At 39.9% G+C, this 24605-nt stretch overlaps 1 protein-coding gene across 3 annotated transcripts in view; it reads left to right on the top strand.

Annotated features, from left to right (window-relative positions):
• The window catches only part of spg7 (SPG7 matrix AAA peptidase subunit, paraplegin), a 54830-nt gene that overhangs the window by 10635 nt on the left and 19590 nt on the right, over positions 1-24605 (top strand). For all 3 annotated transcript variants that reach the window (XM_067998029.1, XM_067998028.1, XM_067998030.1), the window contains exons 2-10: positions 4614-4716; positions 4820-4909; positions 8550-8791; positions 11182-11321; positions 12084-12186; positions 13204-13329; positions 16156-16318; positions 18166-18339; positions 18981-19105. In XM_067998029.1, the coding sequence (XP_067854130.1) occupies positions 4614-4716; positions 4820-4909; positions 8550-8791; positions 11182-11321; positions 12084-12186; positions 13204-13329; positions 16156-16318; positions 18166-18339; positions 18981-19105 (1266 nt within the window). The remainder of the gene's footprint in view (positions 1-4613; positions 4717-4819; positions 4910-8549; positions 8792-11181; positions 11322-12083; positions 12187-13203; positions 13330-16155; positions 16319-18165; positions 18340-18980; positions 19106-24605) is intronic.

Here is a 24605-nt window from a genome sequence, read left to right as displayed (position 1 = left end):
TCTTTTGCCAATTACTTTAAAACTGTGTTCTCTGGTTACCGACCCTTCTGCCATTGGAAACAGTTTTTCCTTATTTACTGTATTAAAGCCCTTCATGATTTTGAACACCCCTATCAAATCTCCCATTAACCTACTCTGCTGTAATGAGAGCAACCCCAGTTTCTCTAGTCTCTCCACATAACTGAAGTCCTTCATCACTGGTACCATTCTAGTTAATCTCCTCTGCCCCCTCTCTATGGCCTTGACATCCTTCCTAAAGTGTGGTGCCCAGAATTGGACACAATACTTCAGCTGGGGCCCGACTTTTATAAAGGTTTAGCATAACTTTGTTGCCTTTGTACTATATGCCTCTGTTTATAAAGCCAAGGAACCTGCATGCCTTTTTAACAGCCTTCTCAACTTGTCGACTTGTGTATATATATCCCCAGGTCTCTGTTCCTGCAGCCCCTTTAAAATTGTACCGTTTAGTTTATATTGCCTCTCCTCATTCTTCCTACCAAAATGCATCACTTCACACTTCTCTGCATTAAATTTTATCTGCCATGTGTCTGCCCATTTCACCACCTCCTGAAGTTTGTTACTATCCTTCTCGCTGTTTACATTTCCGAATTTCGTGTCATTTACAAACTTTGAAATTATGCCCTGCTTACCCAAGTCCAAGTCATTAATATGAAAGATTGTGAGCAAAAAGATATACATTAACAAAAACAAATTTCTGGAGATTTTTTTGCTGTGCTTTTGCTTATGATTAAGTCCAGTTTCTGACATTGATCTACAATACTTTGAATTAATGTTGCAGGGTGACTAGTTGCCAGTAATTCCTGTTTTGCCCCCCCTGGTAGAAATTATAAAGCAGTTATACTGGGTATCATGTCAATGCAAAGCATATTTTCTATTGCATCAAAGCAAGATGAGAAGCATTGCTGCAGTGTAACTTCGGCAAACTGGTGTCTTTTCAAATGGTCAATTACTTTGGCTTTGCATTGCTTGCTCTTTAACTGATTTATTGCTGGCTTGTAACAGACTGTCTGTGTGGGCACCTGAAATATAAGTGGAAGCACACTCTTTCACCTGTGAATTAGAATGTTGCGGATGTAAGCCTCACCGGGATTTCAATTCAGTATAGGCTGACACTTGTGCGGGATTGCTGCATTGTCGGAGATGCCGTCTGTTAGTTGAAACTTCGGCCTCTTTCAGATGGACACAAAAGATCCCATGGCACTATTCAAAGAAGAGCAGGGAGTTCTCCTGCTTTGTGCAAAAATGTCTGCTATTTTTGCCTACAAAACAATAGTGACTACATTTTAGAAGTAATTAATTGGCTATGTAGCACGTTGGGACCTCCTGAGGAAGTGAAAGATGCTATCAATTTAAAAATTCTTTCAATTTAGTATGTTGTATTCGCTGCTCACAATGCGGTCGTCTCTATATTGGGGAGACGAAAGCAGGTTGGGTGATCGCTTTGCTGAACAACTCTGTTCAGTCCGCAAGCGTGAGCCTGAGCTTCCGGTCGTTTGCCATTTTAATTCTCCGTCCCACTCCCACCCTGCCTTTGGCCGACTACACTGTTCCAATGAAGCTCGAGGAACAGCACTCATCTTTCAATTAGGCACTTTACAACCTTCCGGACTCAACTTCAATTTCAACAACTTCAGATCGTAACCACTGCTCCCATTTTTTTCAGACTGCAGGTTCTGCTGTTGCCATTTACAGCTCCGCTAGACCCATCTTTTGTGTCTTTACTTGTCCCATTACCAACCCCTTTTGCCTTGCACCAACATCCCTTTTGTCATTTAATCACTCCAGCCCTCCCCCTATCACAGACCATCCCTTTTGTTCTTTCCTCCCCTCCTCCTTCTCCCCCTTCTTTCCCTTCCTCTGTACTTGCTTATAAGTTGTTAAATCGCTAATTTCTTCCAGTTCTGATGAAAGGTCATCGAACTGAAACGTTAACTCATCTCTCTCCACAGATGCTACCTGACCTGAGTGTTTCCACCATTTTCTGTTTTTATTTATTCTATTTGTCTTGTGTGTTAATGTTACTTCAAAAAGCAAATTCACTTGAGGAAGGAGGAAGCCTCCGAAAGCTTGTGAATTTCAAATAAAATTGCTGGACTATAACTTGGTGTTGTAAAATTGTTTCCAAACTTCAAAAAGAGGGTTGGGCTTTATCACCTCTCTTAGACCGCTTAACTAGTGTTAATTGCCAATTACATAAAGGTGGTAGGTTACCTGCTGCGGGAAGGAAACCAAGCTGGTCGTTTGTTTGTTTTATCTAGGAGTCTGCAAGCAAGGCTGCTACAGTATGGCTTTGATCTGAAAGGAGCAGATGGCTGAAGATTGTCCTCTGGGAGATGAGCCAGATGCCTTTGAACCCTACTTTAAGTGATACCTGTATTTAATGGTGATATTTGATATGCCTTTGGCTCAGTTCAGATTTCAAAGTAGAGTGTGGGTAGAACTGTTGACTCATATCAAGTTATTTTAATGGACTCTACTTTGCCAACCAGTTGACAACTGGAGCTAGCAGGAGCATTCCATGAATACCCAATTTCATGTATAACTTCTACGAGCGTTAATTCGGTGTTATGAGGGGTCTTAAGAGTTTGTACGTGTTTTTATAGCTTTGGAACAATTTGTGTGAGATGGGTGCAGATCTGTAATCTAAAAAAATCTGCTGTTTATCATAAGACAATCCTCTCATCCCAACTTCTATGAGGAGAGATTGAGTAGAATGGGCCTATGCTGTCTGGAGTTTAGAAGAATGAGAGATGATCTCATTGAAACATATAGGATTCTGAGGAGGATTGACAGGGTAGATGATGGGCTGTTTCCCCTGGCTGGAGAGTCTAGAACTAGGGGGCATAGTCTCAGGATAAGGGGTCGGCCACTTAGGACTGAGATGAGGAGGAATTTCTTCACTCAGAGGTTTGTGAATCTTTGGAATTCTCTACCCCAGAGAGGTGTGAATGCTCAGTCGTTGAGTATATTCAAGGCTGAGGTCGATAGATTTTTGGACTCTGAGGGAATCAAGGGATGTGGGGAAAGTGGAGTTTATTGAATCACAGAATGGTTACAGCACAGAAGGAGGCCATTCGGCCCATCAAGTCCGTGCCGAGTTGAGGTTGAAAATCAGCCGTGATCTTATTGAATGGAAGAGCAGGCTTGAGAGGCCGTATGGCCTACTCCTGCTCCTATTTCTTATGTTCTCATGAATCATAGAATAGTTACAGCACAGAATGAGGCCATTCAGCCCGTCGAGCCCATGCCAGCTCTTTGTAAGAGCAATCCAATTAGTCCCATTCCCCCTCTCTTTCCCTGTAACCCTGCAAATTTTTCCCCTTCAGGTATTTATCCAATTCCTTTTTGAAAGCCATGATTGAATTTGCTTCTACCACCCTTTCAGACAGCATATTCCAGTTCATAACTGCTCGCTGCCTAAAAAGTTTTTCCTCACATCGCCTTTGGTTCTTTTGCCAATCACCTTAAACCTGTGTCTTCTGGTTCTCGACCCTTGGGAACAGTTTCTCTTTATTTGCTTTATCTAAACCTTTCATGATTTTGAACACTTCTATCAAATTTCCTCTTAACCTTCTCTGCTCTAAGGAGAACAACCTCAGCTTCTCCAGTCTATCTACGTAACTGAAGTCTGGTTAATTTTTATTAATACATTTGGTTCATAGTTTTTAGCCAGATACAGTCTGTCAGTATTATTTGCCCATCTGTTGAAGCAATTAGGAGAATACGAGGTGCATCATGCTTATGGTGACATAAAGGGTTAATTAAAAACCCTGGACATGCTGCCTCCCAGATTATTTTATGCATAAGGCCACATGGGCTTGCCTGTGGAAATGATCCCTTGCACCAGCTATGGAAAACAAAATCTGAATGCTTGAATCATAAAAACAGTATGTTACTGGAACCAGGAATACGACTGTACCTGAAACGCACCAAAATGCAGCTATTTTGGAAATTGCCGTAAGATTTCCTTGAGCGAGTAATGTGCAAAGTATTTTTTTATTTGCTCTTGGAAAGTGGGTGGTGCTGGCAAGGCAGTATTTATTGCCCACCCCTAGTTGCCCTGAGGGCATTAAGACTCAGCCATGTAGTGTGGGACTGGTATCACAGGTGGGAGTAACAGGTTCCCTTCCCTGAGGGGAATTACTGAACCAAAAACCTGTAAGGGCAATCTGGCAGATTTCATGGTCATTTTCTGGTACTAGCCCACCGATTACCAGATTTATTAAATTCAGTTTCACAATTTATCATGGTGAGATTTGAACTCTGAGCCTCTGGGTTGCTAGTCCAGTACCATAACCAGTACTCCAGGATTGCAATATAGTCACTGACCCTCAGACATAATTCAGCTATCCAAATGCGCTGGATTTCATTCTTGCAGATTCCTGTCATTTTTGCCAGCTCTAGAACCTCACAAAAGTGGGTATATTTCAGGTGAGCCATTGGCAGGTGTGTATTGGCAGAGTATTTCTGTCGTGGGATTAAGCTACAATCCTATCTACAATTGTACACTTCCCAGCAGAAATTACTGGGGAGATCTTAGGATGTTGTTTGTAAATTTAGGTTTTGTACTTTATTATTGCTTATTTTCACAGAGCTTATTGTTTCGTCCATTAAGCCATCAGTTCCAGGGATTTGATAGGACACAGATTTTAAGGCAGTTGACACAAGACCCAGCAAGGCTTTGCCAATTATTAGGTGGGTGTCATGATTTTCAGACTTAATTTAGGCAATGGAGAGATTGTTGTTTGTTTGTTTGTTTGTTTGTTGTTGTTATAAGATAAAATATTTTGTTTCGTAGGTGGCATTTACCATTTCAGCACATCAAAATCACATCAAGATAAAAAACAGAATGAAGGATCCAAAGGGAAAAGTCCTGAGGAAGATGAAGGTAGGTGAATCATTGGTTTAACTTTACAATATGAAAGTTTGGCTTGATGACGACAGCAACATAAGGGACATCCAAACATGCTTCACGGGAAAAGTGAAAGATAAATGGATCCTATGCCAGAGATGGGGAGGTGCTGAAAAGCTTGGTAAAAAAGATGGGTTTTGAGAAGGATTTTAAAGGAGGAGAGGGAGGTTTGGGAGGGAATTCCAGACACTAGGACCTGGATGGGTGACAGCTCTGAAGCCAACGGTGCGATTAAGAGAGGGGGCAGTGGGGAGGTTAGGCCAGGCCAGAGTCCGGGACAGCGTGGCTGAGGGGGAGGGCGAATATAGAACTGGAGGAGATGGCAGAGATAGTGTGCGAGGCTGTGGAGGGAGTTAAAGGTGAAGACAAGAATTTAAAAATAATGCATCGGGAGACTCTGAGCCACAGCAGGTCAGCAAGAATAGGTGAAATGCATGTGTGGAACTTGGTGTGAGACAGGTTGCATGTGGCAACGTTTTGGACAATTTGGAGTTTATGTAGGGTGGAGGAAGGGAGACCAGCAAGGAGAGCATGGACTAGTTGAGTTTAGAGATGACAGAGGAACGTATCAGGGTTTCAGCAGCAAAGTACAGAGGCAGACAATATTGCGGAGATGGAAGCAAGCGATGAAAGGTTTATGGGGTCAGACACTAAATTTAAGGTCAAATAGGATGCTAAGGTTGGCAACAGTCTGGTTGGGGAAAGGAATGGAATTTGTGGCACAGGAGTGAAATTTGTGGCAGGGGCTGAAGACAATGGCTTTGGTCTTCTATTGTTGTGCTGGAGGAAGTTGTGTCTCATTGAAGAGTGGATGTCAGACAAGCAGACTGACTGCACAGAGGAGTCAAAGGAAATGGTGGAGAGGTGGAGTTGTATGTCATTAGAAGCTGACCCCATGCCAGTGGATGATGTTGCCAAGGGGCAACTTATAGATGAAGATGAGGGGACTGAGGTTAGATTCTTGGGGCAATTCAGTAGTGGTGGTGTGGCGATGTGTTGCTATGTTTGGATAGGTACAAATGGAACCGTGGGAAGACAATCCCACAAACCTGGATGACAAAGGAAGGGCACTAGAGGAGGATGGCATGGTCAATTATATTGAATGCTGCAGAGAGATTGAGGGGGACAAGGAAGGATAAAGAACCAAGGTCACAGTCACAGAGATTGTTGTGGAGATGCCGGTGATGGACTGGGGTTGACAATTGTAAACAATTTTACAACACCAAGTTATAGTCCAACAATTTTTATTTGAAATCTACAAGCTTTCGGAGGCTTCCTCCTTCGTCAGGTAAACATTTACCTGACGAAGGAGGAAGCCTCCGAAAGCTTGTAGATTTCAAATAAAAATTGTTGGACTATAACTTGGTGTTGTAAAATTGTTTACAGAGATTGTTGTTCAATTCTGGTTAGAACCATTTACAAGTGGCGCGAAGGGCAAAGCCAGACTGGAGAGATTTGAACAGCGAGTTATTGGCAAAATCAGCACGATGCTGGAAAGTGACTTTTTTAAGGACGTTAGAGGGGAAAGGGAGGTTGGAAATGGAGCAGTAGTTGATGGGAATGGAAGGATCAAGGATTTATTTTGAAGGCGAGGATGATGACTGGTTTTGAGGGGGAGCGGAAATCATTGACTATATTAGCTAGCATGGGGGCCAGAAAGGGGGATAACTAGCATAATACCATTGTGCAGTAATATTTTGAAAATGATAGATCATCAGTTTTATTAATGACCTTTTTTAAGATGCATTTGGTTATTTTCTTTCAGAACTATTCAAAATTGTCTCGTACATGTGAGAAAAAATCATAAAAATGAAACAAGTTTTGAATAATAGAATGCAGTCTACAAATTGTCAAACCCATCTTACAGTTGATATAGATAGTTGGTTCTTGTTCAGAAGTGTAAGCTCACTACGTCATAGAGGCTCAGGAAAAATTTAAGGGAGGGGGATAATGAAAATCATTCAAGGAGGATGAAGTTTTGTTAATGAGTAGAGTTTCCATCTTGATCATTTTTTTTGTTGGACCTATTTTCTTTTGTACATGTCAATCAATAATGGCTTCTGGATGCAAAAAATTAATTGACAAAATCTCCAATCTATATATGGTCTGGACTGATTGAATGGCAGAAATGAATTCAATACAAATTATTTCGCACCCTGAAATTGCAAAAAAATATAATCCCTAAAGTAAAAGTTTAAATATCACAAAAACAAATGAGAATAAACCACACATCATAAGGACTATTTTCAGCAAGTATTTTCTAATCTAGTGTTCTTTTGCACCATTTCAAAATTAAGTACTGAATTTTTTTTTAAAAAAGCACGGTTCATCAAGCTCACCGATGCAAAAGAACATGCACAATTTGTACTGTCATAGATATCACTCAACTTATTTGATTGCCCAAGGAAGGTAAATAGCTACAGATTAAACTGTCCAGAAGATGAAACTCTATTTTCCCTGACATGCTGTCTTTCCTCCCCTTCCCCTCAAATGATGAAAATAAAACTTTAGGATTTCAGTCTAATATTACAGTCAACCTTATTCAGTTGTGACTGGTTACATGCCACAAATTACATTTCCATGTCCAACAGGACTTGAACCATCGTCTTAAGATCATTTACATTTAGTAAATCATAGTACCATTCTTAACCAGATATTTAGCCAACTCCTCAAACAAGTTAATCAATTACATTAAATGCTTTATAAGGCAATCTGGTCCACACATCATCTATTCTTAGCGTGAGGAGGGAAAGAGGAAACTCATATAGCCTTTTCGCTATTGTAATCGTGCCCTTTAATTCTGCAAATTGATAACTATCCTGCTTTCAGGATTTTTAACATTGTATTTTCTCAATCTTTTCAGAACTGTCCTCATGACTAATGCACCATTTCATTATTATCAATCTGTGTTTCTATTGTCCAACGTTTTAAGACCCAGAATTATTCTTGTAGCTTTTCTCTAATTTCAGTTGAGAAGAATCAGACGCCCAAAGTACTTAGAATGTTCCAAATGAATTATACAAGATAAAAATCTGCTTGGGCGTATAAGTTACGTTATTATACCCCAGTATTCAATTTGTGCTGTTAACGCCTTCACATTGAGTGGATGTCTCACATGTTGCATTAAGAAGCAATCATTTGCTTTCTTGATGAAATTGCACTTTCATTAGTCTTTTTTAGTTGTTTCTCATGTGTTTACATCTCCTTGCAGCACCATTTCTGTCTAAAGAAAAGTGCTGCAGGGAATGTAAAGTGTCCTGTTCACCATCAACTGACAGCCGTCATAATTTTCTAGCTTCTGCTAACTCCCCATCTGGTGTTTTGCTTCCATTCTCTATAGTTGATCACCCCTTATTCATAAAAGCTCTATCTTTTGTGTTCTTGTGAAATGGCACTCAATTTTATTTTAATTTCTTCTACTTTTGCAGTGATGTCAATAATATATCAATATTTTTGCTAGCTATTTTGCTGGTACAGAAATTCTGCTGTTGAACTTGAAAAACGGAAAACCCATTGTCTTTTTCTTCCCTTCCTCCTGCCCCTTTTCTAGTTCCTATCTGTCGAACAAATGAATTTCCATAGTATGATTATTTTGTCTTTTATTGTTTCCAAACAGAAGAAAAAAGGCGGCGGGAGCGGGAGGATCAAATGTACAGAGAGCGGCTGCGAACGCTGTTTATAATAGCTGTTATTATGAGCTTGTTGAATTCCATTAACAGCAGTGGAGGAAATATCTCATGGAATGATTTTGTTCAGGAGATGTTGGCAAAGGGAGAAGTGGCCAGGGTGCAGGTTGTACCAGAGAGTGATGTTGTAGAAATCTACCTTCACCCAGGAGCTGTAATATTTGGTAGACCGGTAAGATGCTTACTTTTTAAAAAAAAAATCAATTACAATAAATGTTTGCTTAAGACTGTCAGTATTCGAAATGAATTTTTAAGTTTGTATATTTAAATTGTTGTCCTGCCACAATTATTTAAACTGCTTTCATACTGAGCTTAGTAGGCTGCTGGAGCTGCTGGTTTCCAACGTGCAGGTTTCATGCAGCCACTGGAAACGCTGGTTTCCAACGTGCAGGTTTCATGCAGCCACTGGAAACCTCTGGAATAACTTGCCAGATTTGCTAAAGCCGGTAAGTGCTGGTTTAAAAAAAATAGGTCATCTTGGCGAGAGGCCTTGGTGAATCCAGAATTTACTCTTGGATCATTGCTGACTGCTTGAAACATGTACATTAGGAGTTTGCGGTTCTAGCATTGCACTTGGTGGTACACAAAGCTGCCTTTATATTGGATTTAGTGGGGTGCTAGGGCTGCAAATCACGAAGTAAATCTGTTAGATACACATAGGCCTACCATTGAGAAGACCTTGTTTTATTTTAAATACATTTGAAATCAGCTTTAGAGTGTTTCTGATGTTTGAATTTTAAATGATGTACCTAAATTGTGATCAAAAACAAATTAAATGTGCCTTATCTTAAAAGCATTGCATCTTCAACTACTGAATCCCCAGCAATTGCACCTTATCTTGTATATTAATTTTGCTTGAATATGTAAATGTGGAGTTGTGTGACTCACTGCCTGGAAATAAAAGTAGAGCAGACTCCACTGTTTAAACCTTACGGAGAGATCCTTCCACATGTATTTGTTTTTGCAGGTTATTGGTAAGCTTTTGGAGAAATGAAATTGTTTTCTGAAATTTTTCATGTAGGACTTCAATGTAGAATTGTTCATATTAACTACTGAAGAAGTTAATTGTGTAGCAACTGAGACTTTCAGCAGGCTCCTCTCACCCATTTCAGTGCAAAATTAATTGTTCATTTTTGGCTACATTTCCAGATTCAGGACCAGTTTGCAACAGACATTTTCTGTTTATATTTAGTTTAGTGCACTGCTCACTGTAGGGGTTGTCATGGTTACCTGCAGTCTCATTGGCGTAGAAGGAAGTGGAGTGTTCACAACATGAGTCTTGCATTCACATCTCTGAAAGTCAATGCTGAGCAGATGTACCTCTGATTTGCTCGCACAGATGGCAGGAGTAAATAAATCTGTGTCTCTTCTCCTCTTTCCTCTCCCTCTCCCTCCCCCCCCCCCCCCCCCCCCCCCCCCAGAATTTTATTTTACAGCTTTGCAGGAACTAAGACGTGAATACCAAATCTTGGTTGTTAAAGCTTATATATTTGTGAAATAACTCTATGCTCCATTGTAAGCAAAATATCTACTCTGTAATTAATGAACCTAGTGATTGTTGGAACAACATTTTAAATTTCCCCTCCCCTTGCAGATTTAAATTTTTATTCTGTACACCATTTCTAGTTGAAGTAAGCAGATGATCCTGCTGCAGTGTTGCTGAGTTATCAGGTAATAGCAGATCCAAGAGAGAGTTTGTGAAATGCAGCATACTTTGGGAATTTTGAGGTGCTTAAAGGTCTGCTGAAGGATGAACAATCATTTTCTTTCTCTCCATTCCTCACCTGAAAGCACTGACTTTCTCACTTGGGTATGATTCCACAGGCAAAAGTTATGCTCTAGTACCATGTCTAATTGGCCATTGTTCACGTGTGCGACTTGACATTAAGTGCTGGCAAGCTATTCAGCTGTGGAAGACCTCACTACCAAGTCTGATCCTGACCTTGATTGAGTAGAGGTCGCTGTATAATGATTGGGAATAGGAACCTTAACCGTTTTTCCCCCTTCCCCCACCCCGGGGCACTGTGGCAAATTGTAGCACGCCTACTGCTTTTCTGCTGAGATCAAATAACTTGGCACGGATCAAGATTAAACCTTGGACTACTTGGTCTGTGTGGCTCAGAGACTGAGATTCTACCTCGCAACAATTGGGGTGACCACTTTTTTTATATATCGAGGCAATAGTCAGTTCCAAAAGTGTGGATACTTGCATTTGGATAATATAAAAATAATATGCCTATTTTTGTCAATTATTAGAATACTCACAATCACCTTCCATTTTCCTCCTTTCTTTCTCCCCATAAAAATTCAGACAAATTATTTTGAGAATTTTATGCATCTCAATTGCATGCAAGTGCATTTTACTACACTTGGTTTTGTATCTATGCTTGTGCTTATCCCTGGGGAACCTGTGATTTATTTGGCTGCAGTCTAAGTATTTTGACAGGTGATACTGCTAAAGGAAATAACGCTGGGGAGGGGTAGGTAGAGGCTGGAACACAAATGATTTATTTAGGTTTGTTGATGGCATTCAATTGTGTTTTTTTCCCCCCATTTTTCTAGCGGTTAGCTTTGATGTATCGAATGCAGGTAGCAAACATTGATAAGTTTGAAGAGAAACTGCGGACTGTTGAGAATGAGCTTGGGATTGATGGAAAGGACAGGATCCCAGTATCCTACAAGCGCACTGGTTTCTTTGGAAAGTGAGTTACTCGTTTTATTGTTATCTGGTTCTACGGAAAAAAAGTGTTAATGCCCAGAGTTTAAGTGGAAATACACACAATCTTAGGAGCAATAGGTCAAATACAATGGTGATACCTGTGTTGAAGTAACGGAACATGTATTCTAGAAGCATAAAAAGACAAATTTCAAATAAGCTGTCGAGTTGTATCAGCCGATTTCACAAATTGCATTCTGAACTCGAAGTACTAAGTGTTACAAATTGAATAACATTTTTCTTTAGTCTTGTAAGGGTTGTGCAACAGTGTTAAAATGCAGTCTTTCACTGTGGGATTTGGATTCAAATGCAGCGCAGTGAAAGGGAAATTAAGTGTCTCTGAATTTGACATCTGATGGGGAAAGGGGAGCAAAATGAGTTCTAGGAATCATAATCCATTTCTCAGATGTACATTCATAATAACGCTCTTGAACTTGATGGTAACTCTTGCTTTGAGATCCCATAAGGATAGTGTATGTCAGGTCATGCTGTATCATTTGCTAGACATGAAAACTTGCATCTTAATAGGGGGAGGTAGAGAGGTTTTATGTTGATCAAACTGAAAAAATGGAGAAATATAATTTATAGGGAAAACAAACAGTTTGATGAATTTTAAGAGTAAATTTTGCTCTTTTATTTACACAGTATTTTACTTAAGCTCTAATAAGTCATGCACCTATGAAAACAGTTTCAAACCTGATTTTAGTCAAGCACAAGAATTAATGATCTAATTTTTGCCTTTTTTTAGTGCATTGTATGCCCTGGGAATGGCTGCAGTGGGAGTGGCTATTCTCTGGTACATATTTCGGTTGGCAGGAATGGCCGGAAGAGAAGGTGGATTTAGTGCATTCGTAAGTGAGCTTAATAATATATAGTCACTCCTGGTCTCTTTTTTGATACATGTCCATACTTGCTATATAACAGCAAACCTGTAAAATTTCATTTATGTGGGTGGTTCAGCAAAAAATTGTATTTCAGTTCTGTAATATTCTCCCTCAATTTATTGGGGTTGCACACTTTTTTCTTCTTGAGATGTATTAGCCATTGCAGCTCTGTCTATCTATTAAGTCATTTATGTATTCTGCTGCTCTGTGCACATAATCGCTGACATAGGTTTGGAGCTTTGGATCAGTCAGCCACTACCCTTAGATAAAAACATGCTCCGAATTCTTGTCACTCCAAAAAGGGAAGAAAATATCCCACTATAGTATTTAATAATGCTCATCTGATTGTTGGAATATAAACATTACAGGCTGCAAAATGCACATTTGGGATTTTTAATTTATTTCTAAGATTTCAAACTTATTTGGTTTCAGTCTTCCTCTAGCTGGGAGGATGGGATAAATGTACTATGGAATTACCTATGTCAGTGTCTCTGTGTAGTCATCAACAGCACATATTCTGATGCAGGAAAAGGCTGACACGTGTCTATGTAGTTTGTTCAGTTTTCTTCAATATTTTAGGATTTATTCAGTGTAACTTGATCTTTCCTCAATTTGAGAGGCTAGGGTGTTTTCCTGCTCCCTTTTACATGCAAGAATTAAAGTAGTCACTCGTTGAGAAATTTAAGAATAGGTGGATACAACTTTCTAATGTTACAAAATTTATCAAATTTCTGCTTGAAAACTTATGCTGGGAGTGGATGTGCATTTTTCTTGGTATCTAATTGTAACTATAGCTGTGGGTTTGCACTTCTATATCACAACGCAACTAAACCTCGCAATTTAAAAAAAAAATTAAATAGAACCAAAAATGATGGGAGAGGAAGAGAAAAGGTGTATAGTGCCTCGTTAAACTTGTACAGGATAGAACTATACAATTTTTCTCTCTAATAATGCTAGTGCTTTTTCTTTTGGTCAAACCCATAGAATCAGCTGAAAATGGCTCGTTTCACTATTGTGGATGGAAAGTCTGGAAAAGGTGTTACCTTTAAGGATGTGGCAGGGATGCATGAGGCCAAACTGGAAGTTAAGGAATTTGTCGATTACCTGAAGGTAACTGAATTTTGGTATAGAATATAAGAATTTTTTAGCATAAACAGTGCAGTTTTTTTCATGTCAATCTATTGCTGTTGGCAAATACCTGAAATAATAAACTTTTAAAAATGAGCAAATCAAATTGGGCTGGTAAGCTGCATTGTTGCTGCAATTCTGATAGTATAGCTGAAATTGCATTTGTAGTTCCCCACAATACAAATACCTTTTACCAGCCACGTCAATGGGTGTGACACTGAGTGGGGGTTGGGAGCTGTCCAGAAAATATCAGAGTGCACGTTACCTTGAATGATTAGCTGAAGAGTGGTATTGGGAGTAGGTAATCTGCCCCTAGCTCAAAACCAGGAAATTATGTAGAAATGAAGAATTACAGGAGAGAAAAGATGCTATTACAAATGAAGGATTTTCAATTGCTGGGTCAATAGACTGAGTTGAGTTGGGCATATCATGGCCGTGTGGTTGATAGTGGGGAGGAAAGCTGTAGGCTGGAAGAAGATATCAATGAACTGGTCAGGTGGGCAGAAAAGTGGCAAATGGAATTAAATCCAGAGAAGTGAGAGGTAATGCATTTAAGGAGGACAAACAAGGCAAGGGAGTACAAAATAAACGGGAGGATATTGAGAGGTGTAGAGGAACAAAGGGACCTTGGAGTGCATGTCCACAGATCCCTGAAGGTAGCAGTTAGATAAGGTTGTTAAAAAGGCATACGGGATACTTTCCTTTTATTAGCCGAAGCATGGAAGCACAGCAGGGAGGTTATGCTAGAACAGAGGCCAAACAGGAAGTTAAGGGATTTGTCGATTACCTGAAGGTAACTGGATTTTGGTATTGATTAGGCCACAGCTTGAGTACTACATACAGTTCTGGTCACCACATTACAGGAAAGATGTGCTTGCACTAGACAGAGTACAGAGGAGATTTATGAGGATGTTGACAGGGCTGGAGAATTTTAGCTATGAGAAAAGATTGGATAGGCTGAGGTGGTTTTCTTTGCAACAAAGGAGGCTGAGGGGAGATTTAATTGAGGTATATAAAATTATGACTGGACTAGAGTGGATAGGGAGGACCTATTTCCCTTAGAGGGGTCAGTGACCAGGGGGCTTAGATTTAAAGTAATTGGTAGAAGAATTAGATGGGAGCTGAGGAGAAATGTTTTCACCCAGAGGGTGGTGGGGGTCTGGAACTCACTACCTGAAAGGATGGTAGAGGCAGAAACTCTCAACTCATTTTAAAAAGTACTTAGATGTGCACTTGAAGTACCATAACCTACAGGGCTACGGACCAAGTGCTGGAAAGTAGGATTAAGCTGGATAGCTCTTTTTCGGCCGGCTGGCCTCCTTCTGTGCCGGCTGATATGTGTTTCTATAATCATTGAACAATGACAGTTTAAGCAACTTCAAGGTGAATCTAAGTTACCAGAGAGGGATTTCTAAAAATATCCACCTGTTAAAATGCTTCTTATTGTAGTGTTGGAGATGTGTTGCCCAATTATGCTATATCTTTGATCACCTGGTGGGGGGGGGGGGTGTTCGTTCTTCCAAATATCTGCTTAAAAAAAAGATTACATTAAAGAAAGCTGAAGAAAAAGATCTCTATAGGGTGATTGATGGCAGTGTGGGCCAAAATCTTGTGGAGTGGTGCTGATAGTGAAAAGCAAAGGTCGAGTTGCTATATGGCACATACCACATCGAGTTCAATTCCACTTTTCAAAATGGAAGGAATGTGGTACAAGCTTTCAAATAAACATGTACTGACTTAAACTGGATCAAGGTGTGTACAGTCTATTAGGTCTCCTTAAAGAAGGGAAGATTGTGTAGTGCTGAACTGATATGCTAAAAAGGCAGCCCTTGCATCTACCTACAGATGCTGGACCATTCAAAGAAAATCTTGAAACATAAAAAATTATGGTCCTACTGTTGCCTCAAAATACAGCATATTTCATTGCCATGGTATTTGTGGTTGGCGGGAGTGGATCAGTTGGCAATTTTTTCAAGGTAATCAATGTCGCTAAAACAAATCTGAGAAGAAAAAGCTTGCACATCTTCTGATCAGTTTGTAAATGTGGATGTTTTGAATGTACAAACTGATATTTTATACAATGGTATATTTAAGTAGAATATATGGGCACTTTGCCTTTGTAATGTACATCACCTGGCAGAAACGAAGAAAGTGTATCATACTACCTGTTAAATATATCAAAGGAAACATTCTCCATCTTTTTATAAGTTGTTGTGCCCATTTTTAGGTAGTCCTCCCCCTCTCCATGAAAATAAGCTTGTTTGCATAATACTGATAATTTTTCTTGCCTCCAATGATCGTGGCAAAGATGTGCCTTTATTTTGCTACCAGCTAATGTGAGTCTGCTTTCCCGTCAATTTCTGCAGAAAGTGGAATTTAAAATTTTTTTTTTTACAAATTATCCTTTGTAATGTTTCAGCTAATGGCCAGCATATCGGCTTTAAAATGCTGTTCTGTTCATGCATCCTGTTTTGGGAAAGTAACAGTGCTTTTACACTTGGATTATGGATACAGTCTCTGCAGGCATGCTGGGCTCAGCTTTTATATGGAGTCCCGTAGAGAGCAAACATTGGGCTAAGGAAGCCAGGTTTGTGGCATGGAGCTGCAGTCAGCTGCACTCCTATAATGTAAAAGCTCCTTTAGATCTTGCTGTCAGGTCAAGTTTATGATTTTATTTGTACCAATAGGCCATTGTTTTCTTACCAAATTTTGCTGCTGGAAAGGCACATTTTGGTAATTTGAGCAGGAACCAATGATAATGTAACACTGGGAAAGGGGGGAAATCAATTTATATTCTTTCTTCTCAAGAGTCCAGAACGCTACCTACAGCTTGGTGCCAAAGTTCCAAAGGGGGCTTTATTGCTTGGACCACCAGGGTGTGGAAAAACACTGCTGGCAAAAGCTGTTGCTTCGGAAGCTCAAGTTCCTTTCTTAGCCATGGCTGGATCAGAGTTTGTGGAGGTGATCGGAGGTGAGAAGTAGAGTTTAACTTATCCAAAATACAACATTGTACAGTACTGAATATTATTCCCAGGAAATGAGTTGCAAGGAAGGGTTTAGATAGTGTGCTATATGAAACCTGGGACATTACTGGTTTTAATTCAATAACCAGCATTTATTTCTGTGTATATACTATGCTCAATCCTGGTCTGGTTTCTTTCTAGGAGCAGAAGGGCGGGTCCCTGTAAGAGACAACAGCACATTAGTGTGCACCTTTTGACTTTTGTGGTTAGAAAGTGAAACTGGCTTCTTTATCACAGGTTTATTAGAACTGGTGGAAGAAACCTGGTGTTTCTAGTACTTTCAGAGAATTTGCATATACTACACAATCATAAATATAAATCCTACCCATTTTTCTAATGAATATATAGCACAAAAACACTTGTGCTGCTCAGGAATTAAGATTTAACACACATGTACAATGAGTGGGAACACCATCACCTCCAAGATCCCCTCCAAGTCGCACACCATGCCGACTTGGACATAATATCGCCGTTCCTTCATTGTTGCTGTGTCAAAATCCTGGAACTCCCAAACTAACAGCACTGTGGGAATACCTTCACCACATGGACTGCAGCAGTTCAAGAAGACAGTTCACCACCACCTTCTCTAGGGTAGCTAAGGAAGGGGAATTAATGCTATCCTTGCTAGTGATGCCCATATCCCGAGAATGGAAAAAGAGTTATCTGGCTGACATCCCCCAGTGTTTTTCAGTAACTCACTAAACTCTGCTGCGTATCGTCTATTTATACCAATCTGATTCTAATGGCCGCATAAACTGACATTACAGTTTGTCGCTGAATTCCTTGTTTAGGTTAAATGGCAGTAATCTCTTTAGTCCATCTTTATTTGTTTCACAGGAAATCATAGGAATAAAGACCATATGAAGCTCAAAACATGTGTAGTGAGCTGATAACTATATAACTTAATATGAATTCCAACCAATTTCCACTCTTTAAGTACTAAAATTTCAATTGATCAGGTTGGTTAGAAGTAAAAAGCAAATCATCACCCTAAATCTTATCTATTGGAGGTTAAATGATGCAGTTGGCTAATGTTCAATCTAAGGGGCCTCCACTGGAAGTAAATTTCAAACATACTCAGAATAATGATCACTAACAATCATCAGATGCTTTAGAGATGAGAAATGTATTCACCAGTTCCATTAAATAGAAATGAACAGCTCATAATGGCTTTGGGAAAGTTCCAGTGGGATCCCGTAAAAGCCTACTATGCACAATAATAATGATGGGTTCATCGGTTAAATCTGTGCCCATTGTTAGCTGACCTTTTGACCTGTGTAAAGCATGAAGTGTGTTCCTTTTTCCATCTACCAGGCAGCTAGTTTGTAAATTCTGGCTGCAAGCTTTTTAGCTGATATTTCAATCTTAATTTTTAATCATAGAAAATTACCACTTTGATTCTGCAAGTGTATTTATTCTATTTATTAAATTAAAAAATTGTCAGAGATTGGCAGGAAAAATCCACATTAGTGAGTGTAAACAATGCACAATTAAGTGAGGAAGACAATATTCATAAACTCATCTTTTTATAGAAGGATTACCAGATATATTGAAAGAAAGAGAACTTGCATGTATATAGCGCTTTTCACATCCACGCCCTGAAGCACTTCACAACCAATGAATTGTTTCTGAAGTGTAGTCACTATTGTTTTGTAGGCCAATGGAATCTTTGTAATTACAGAATAAGGAATCACACCATCATCAATTTTTTTAAAAATATATGACCTGTTCGTGCTCTAGAGAGTGAAACATTTTTTATTTTCAGAAGTGTCTCAAGTTTAATTTTTAATTGTAGGTCTAGGTGCTGCGAGGGTACGAAGTTTGTTTAAGGAGGCCCGGGCTCGTGCTCCCTGTATTGTGTACATTGATGAAATTGATGCAGTGGGTAAAAAACGTTCTACCAACATGTCTGGGTTTGCTAATACTGAGGAAGAACAGACGCTGAATCAACTATTGGTGGAAATGGATGGTGGGTATTTCATTGTGGTATGATTGAGGTGCAAGCCTGTTTGGTACTATGTATTTATTTTATAAAGTAATAAGCTGTTGCATGGTATTGTTACAAATGTATTAAACACTTCGGACTCTTCAGAATGTTGTGTTTTAGGATAACTTCTGCCAGTTAATAACTCATGTATGTTGAAACAATTTAGCTATGGAACTGACTTTATGGTGTTGAATTCAAACTAAATCAAATAGTGATTGGGTTGAGTGGTTATACTGTATATCAGATCCTTCAGTGTCCATATGGCAGTATTAGGATTCTAGAACAATGGTGCTTCAGTTCTCAATGTGAAATGCAGGACTGAATGATCTCATTAATATTGAATGTACAACTGAACTTGAGATAATTCACTTGAGCTAAACGGACCAGCAAAATTACCGTCAACAATTGGTGACTGCAATAGAATTTGAGGGTGTCTTGACAACCAGACTTGATCTAGACATTCTATTGCAGTTTGTGTGTGTGTGTGTGTGTGTGTGTGTGTGTGTGTACACAAAGTAAAGTAAAGTAAGTGAAACATTACTAGCCTTGTGTACAGTAGCACCATCTGTCCTTACTGGAACATTGTAAATTGCCATAATATTGATTGATCTTATTTTGAACAGGAATGGGTACAACAGATCATGTAATAGTTCTGGCATCAACCAACCGTGCTGACATTTTGGACAATGCACTAATGCGACCTGGCCGGCTGGACCGACACATATTTATTGACTTTCCTACTTTGCAGGTACTGATGGATAAGAGCAGAAAATAATTATTGTGACATTTTGGTTTAATATCCAGTCAAATTACCAGTGAAAGTAAATGTTTACTGTCCTGCAAGTTTATAATATTCTACTGAACTGGAAGTGCATTTTAATTCTCACATTAATGGACATGTTTGTGGAAATGCCAATCTCCCTAGGCCGGGGTTTTACAGATTCTCAGCTCGTGTGTTTTTAAAAAAAAATATTATAGCAACAATGCTATCCATTTTGCCTATGTTTACAATTATCTCTTTCTTTCTCTCTTATTCCCTCTTTCACTCATATATATTTTACTTTTTCTTAACATTCTATGTAATGTTTTTTGTTGAACTTCACATACCTTCCCTCTGCAACTGTTCATTTTGAATTGGGGGCATCGTTTTAAAAAGCTGCCATTTGATTGACTGCGGCCCTGTTAGTCCTAAAAAAAAATGTTCTTTTAGTGTGAAGTACTAAAGGGCTGGCAACAGGATAGTAAACTCACTGGCAACATCAGTAATAAAGCGAATTCTGTTCGTGGTGTACTAATAGTTAAGAATATATTTTTAGGGGAGGTCTAAGTGTAATGCTGATATTTATACACACCATATTATTATTTTGTACTTTTTTAAAAAGAACTTTTATGTCTGTAGTCTACTTTAAACAGATGTGTGTGAAGGAATGGTATTTATATTTTAACAGGAAAACCTTTTTTATTCGTTCATGGGATGTGGGTGTCACTGGCAAGGCCAGCATTTATTGCCCATCCCTAATTGCCCTTGAGAAGGTGGTGGTGAGCCGACTTCTTGAACCACTGCAGTCTGTGTGGTGAAGGTTCTCCCAAGTGCTGTTACGTTGGGAGTTCCAGGATTTTGACCCAGCGATGGTGAAGGAACGGCGATATATTTCCAAGTCGGGATGGTGTATGATGTGGAAGGGAATGTGCAGGTGGTGGTGTTCCCATGTGCCTGCTGCCCTTGTCCTTCTAGGTGGTAGAGGTCGCGGGTTTTGGAGGTGCTGTCGAAGAAGCCTTGGTGAGTTGCTGCAGTGCATCCTGTGGATGGTACACACTGCAGCCACAGTGTACGATGGTGAAGGGAGTGAATATTTAGGGTGGTGGATAGGGTGCCAATCAAGTGGCCTGCTTTGTCCTGGATGGTGTGAAGCTTCTTGAGTGTTGTTGGAGCTGTACTCATCCAGGCAAGTGGAGAGTATTCCGTCACACTCCTGACTTGTGCCTTGTAGATGGTGGAAAGGCTTTGGGGAGTCCGGAGGTGAGTCACTCGCCACAGAATACCCAGCCTCTGACCTGCTCTTGTAGCCACGGTATTTGTGTGGCTGGTCCAGTTAAGTTTCTGGTCAATGGTGACCCCCAGGATGTTGATGGTGGGGGTTTCGGCGATGGTAATGCCGTTTAATTAAAAGGGGAGGTGGTTAGACTCTCTCTTGTTGGAGATGGTCATTGCCTGGCACTTGTCCGATGTGAATGTTGCTTGCCACTTATCAGCCCAAGCCTGGATGTTGTCCAGGTCTTGCTGCATGCAGGCAAGGACTGCTTTGTTATGAGGGTTTGCAAATGGAACTGAACACTGTGCAATCATCAGCGAACATCCCTATTTCTGACCTTATGATGGAGGGAAGGTCATTGATGAAGCAACTGAAGATGGTTGGGCCTAGGACACTGCTCTGAGGAACTCCTGCTGCAGTGTCCTGGGGCTGAGATGATTGGCCTCTAACAACCACTACCATCTTCCTTTGTCCTGGGTATGACGCCAGCCACTGGAGAGTTTTCCCCCAGATTCCCATTGACTTCAATTTTACAAGGGCTCCTTGGTGCTACACTCAGTCAAACACTGCCTTGATGTCCTGCAACTGAAAGTTGGCCAATAGCTTGTAGGAATCCAAAGGAGCTTTAAAATTGCAACGGAATTGTTCTCGTGTGCTTTCCAATTAACAAGTACTTGTCGAAGCAACAACTGTTTGCATAATCTTCAGTGATTAGAGTTTAAACTAGCATTTCCAGGTTCAATAATGGACTTGTGTTTTGGAGGAGAACTCATTCCCCTTCCCCACCCCCTTTCCCAAATGTGCTAAATCAGTTATAAAAGGGAACTTGATATAACCTTTACACACCTGTTTTTGAAATGGTGGCTGCTAGTATATTTTCAATAAGGAGGAAGAAAATAACATTGCCTGCCTGGTTAATGCTGTCCAAATAGGTCTCTGCTTACACTGAACTCTGATGCACAGATCTTTTTATAATGATTTCAAGCCAGTTGTGTAATTCTTGAGAGTTGCTATACCTAATGTTAACTTCCCAAATTATTACCAGATTGATTTTAACACACAAGTACTTCTATTTTAATTAATTTGAGATTATCATGAAAGATTCAATTCACCATACTTTGTGTTGTATTTTAATATTTCTGCAGGTTTGATCAGTTGTTTTGTGTATTTTATATGGAAGGATTGCACAGTGGAGTTTAAATTGGCTCCTAAAATAGTGAGTCAGTATAACAATAATAGGAATCAACCATTTTAATTAACAAACATCAACAGCCATATGCATTTTAGGCAATATTCTTTAATATTGTAGTTACATAGTTTATCAAAACATCTGTCTTTTAAAGATCACTATAGGTACAGCTATTTGTACCACTGAGGAAACCCAACACTTTCGATGGGATGTTATGAGATAGCTTCAGTCAACAAATTTGTGTTTTTTTCTTTTTAAAAAAAAAAGTGGGGGTGGTGGTAGGCACAAACATGCCCCTCCACCAATGACACTGGGCTTTAACCCATGTCACCTTGACTAATGAATAATAAATCAAATGAAACCAAATTAAATCATCATTTTATTATTGTGCCGATGATGCACTCCAGTCTCTGCGGTGCCCACAGGTCAGGGAAAGCCTCAAGCACACTGGCAGACAGTGCGTGCTCCTTCTGCAGAGCCACCCCTCCCCGCCCTCTCTTTCCCCCCCCCCCCCCCCTTCCTTCCTTCCCTGAGGCACTGACTCATTTGGGATATAACTCCACAGAAGCTGGTATCCCACCAGAATCCTGCCTAGGTGGCCATTCTTCATTTGTGAACTGGATAGCAAGCGTCAGCAGGCTGTTTTGAGTGTCAAGCATCACTGCCGAATCCAATTTTGTCCACATCCATACACTTTCTAGTAGGGCTAGCAATTTGTAGCTGGAATCCTGGTTGATTTTTTTTTGTTCCTCACAAGCCCAGGGGTGAGACCAACTGTCGCAACTATTGCCCGACTGAGATCAATTAAACTGTGGATCTTCTGGTCTATATAGAACAGTGCTGCATCGCACCATACATTTGCTTACTAATGTATTGAGGGAGCTCGAAGCACTTAATTGAAAAGAACAACAATTGGGCTTCTCAATACTAACCTGAAGCTGACATTTGTTCCCTTACCTCTGGATTTCCTTTCTTCCTGCATCCTAACGTCCATTGGTCAAATCAGTTTTTGATACCAACATTTGGTATTTGTATTTTTTTTATTGAACTGTATTGGAGTGCACATTTCTGTTGAGATATATGATAGCTGATATGGAACTACAATAGTGTGCATCTTTATGGCTTTATAAGAAATAGGAGCAGGAGTAGGCCATACAGACCCTCGAGCCTGCTCCGCCATTCAATAAGATCATGGCTGACCTTCGACCTCAGCTCCACTTTCCTGCCCGATCCCCATATCCCTTGATTCCCCTAGAGTCCAAAAATCTATCTAAGCCTTGAATACGCTCAACAACTCAGCATCCACAGCCCTCTGGGATAGAGAATTCCAAAGATTCACAACCCTCTGAGTGAAGAAATTCCTCTTCATCTCAGTCTTAAATGGCTGACCCCTTATCCTGAGTCTCTGCACCCTAGTTCTAGACAGGGGAAACAACCTCTCAGCATCTATTCTGTCAAGCCCCCTCAGAATCTTATGTTTTAATGAAATCATCTCTCATTCTTCTAAACTCCTGACAGTATAGGCCTATTCTACTCAATCTCTCCTCATAAGACAACCCTCTCATCCCAGGAATCAATCTAGTGAACCTTTGTTGCATTGCCCCCAAGGCAAGTATATCCTTCCTTTTAGATATGGAGACCAAAACTGTACACAGTACACCAGTTGAGGTCTCACCAAAACTCTGTACAATTGTAGTACGACTTCCTTACTCTTGTACTCCAACCCCTTACTGAGCACAACAAGGATTTTAAACTTTCAACTCAGCTTGGTAATCGCATCTGATCTACACTAGGGCAAAACAGTGGCATAGATGTATAGAAAAGTAAGGAGTCTTCAGTATTCACAATTTTATTTGTCACCAGTGGCAACTTTAGTGTTTTACAAAGCCTTAATCTCCCAATGATGGGATATTGTAACTGTTTAATTGGTAGCAAAGAAAAACCATTTTTTTTCTGCGAGACTCAGTACGGTTCAAACCCACACAGATCACTGGGCTGAGATTTGACTGCGCTGTCAGTTCTCCAAAATTGTAAACAATTTTACAACACCAAGTTATAGTCCAACAAAATTATTTTAAATTAAATTCCACAAGCTTTCGGAGGCTTCCCCCTTCGTCGGGCGGATGGTGGAAAAGTTCTCCAAAAGATTGACTGAAGCAGCGTCATGACTTGCTATCGTTTAAGCCGAATCTCCATGGTTAAGCCACGAATACAAGAGCTGCAGCAACTGTACTTCAACAATCTTAGTCCATACAGACTTTCTGAATTGATATCAGTAGTGAAACTTCACACACTGCAGTTTGATGGTCTTTCATACCATTGCCATTTAGAATACTGCCTTTTGAATTCAATGTTTAAATCTAGAGTTAACCATCAATTGGTGAACCAGGATTGCTGAATCATGCTTTAGCCTATGGAAAATTTGTTGCCCATTGGTGCCAGAGTAAATTTTATCACCTAAGCTGTTTGCTCATAATATAAAGGGTGTTGATTCAACAAAGTGGTTTTTTGTTTGCTGTTCTGGGCATAACTGCATTCCATAATTAATGTTTGTCTTGCAAAAGGGACTTCCCAATCACTATTCAGTATTTTTGTTGTGATTTCATCACTGATGCCTGGGATAAACTTGCATCGGGAGCAGAAGCAGTATCTAAATAAATGACTTGGATGCTGAAACTTGTCAAATTTGCAGATGACACTAATTAGGGAAAGCAACAGAAACAGAGGATGCAATTCAAGTTTTGTAGAATGACTTAGATTTGTTATGCAACGGGGCAGACAAATGAATATGTGAAGTGCTGTATATTGGGTGAAAAAATGTGCAACTAGGATTAAGAATGGAATAGAATTAGCACAGGAGATTTAGAAAGTGACATGAGAATAAAAGACTCCCACTTTGTGTTCAGATAATGTGGTGAAGCAATTTTAAAAAAAAACAAACAAGTCAACCCCTCTGTATCCTATTAATGAGGCATATTGGCTGGTCATCTGAGTGCCCTGGAATAATACAGATTTGCCCAGCACCG

The sequence above is a fragment of the Heptranchias perlo genome, chromosome 16, assembly GCF_035084215.1.
Source record: "Heptranchias perlo isolate sHepPer1 chromosome 16, sHepPer1.hap1, whole genome shotgun sequence".
Lineage (NCBI taxonomy): Eukaryota > Metazoa > Chordata > Chondrichthyes > Hexanchiformes > Hexanchidae > Heptranchias > Heptranchias perlo.
The sequence above is the reverse complement of the archived record's forward strand: the minus strand, read 5'-3'. Positions and strand labels throughout refer to the sequence as shown.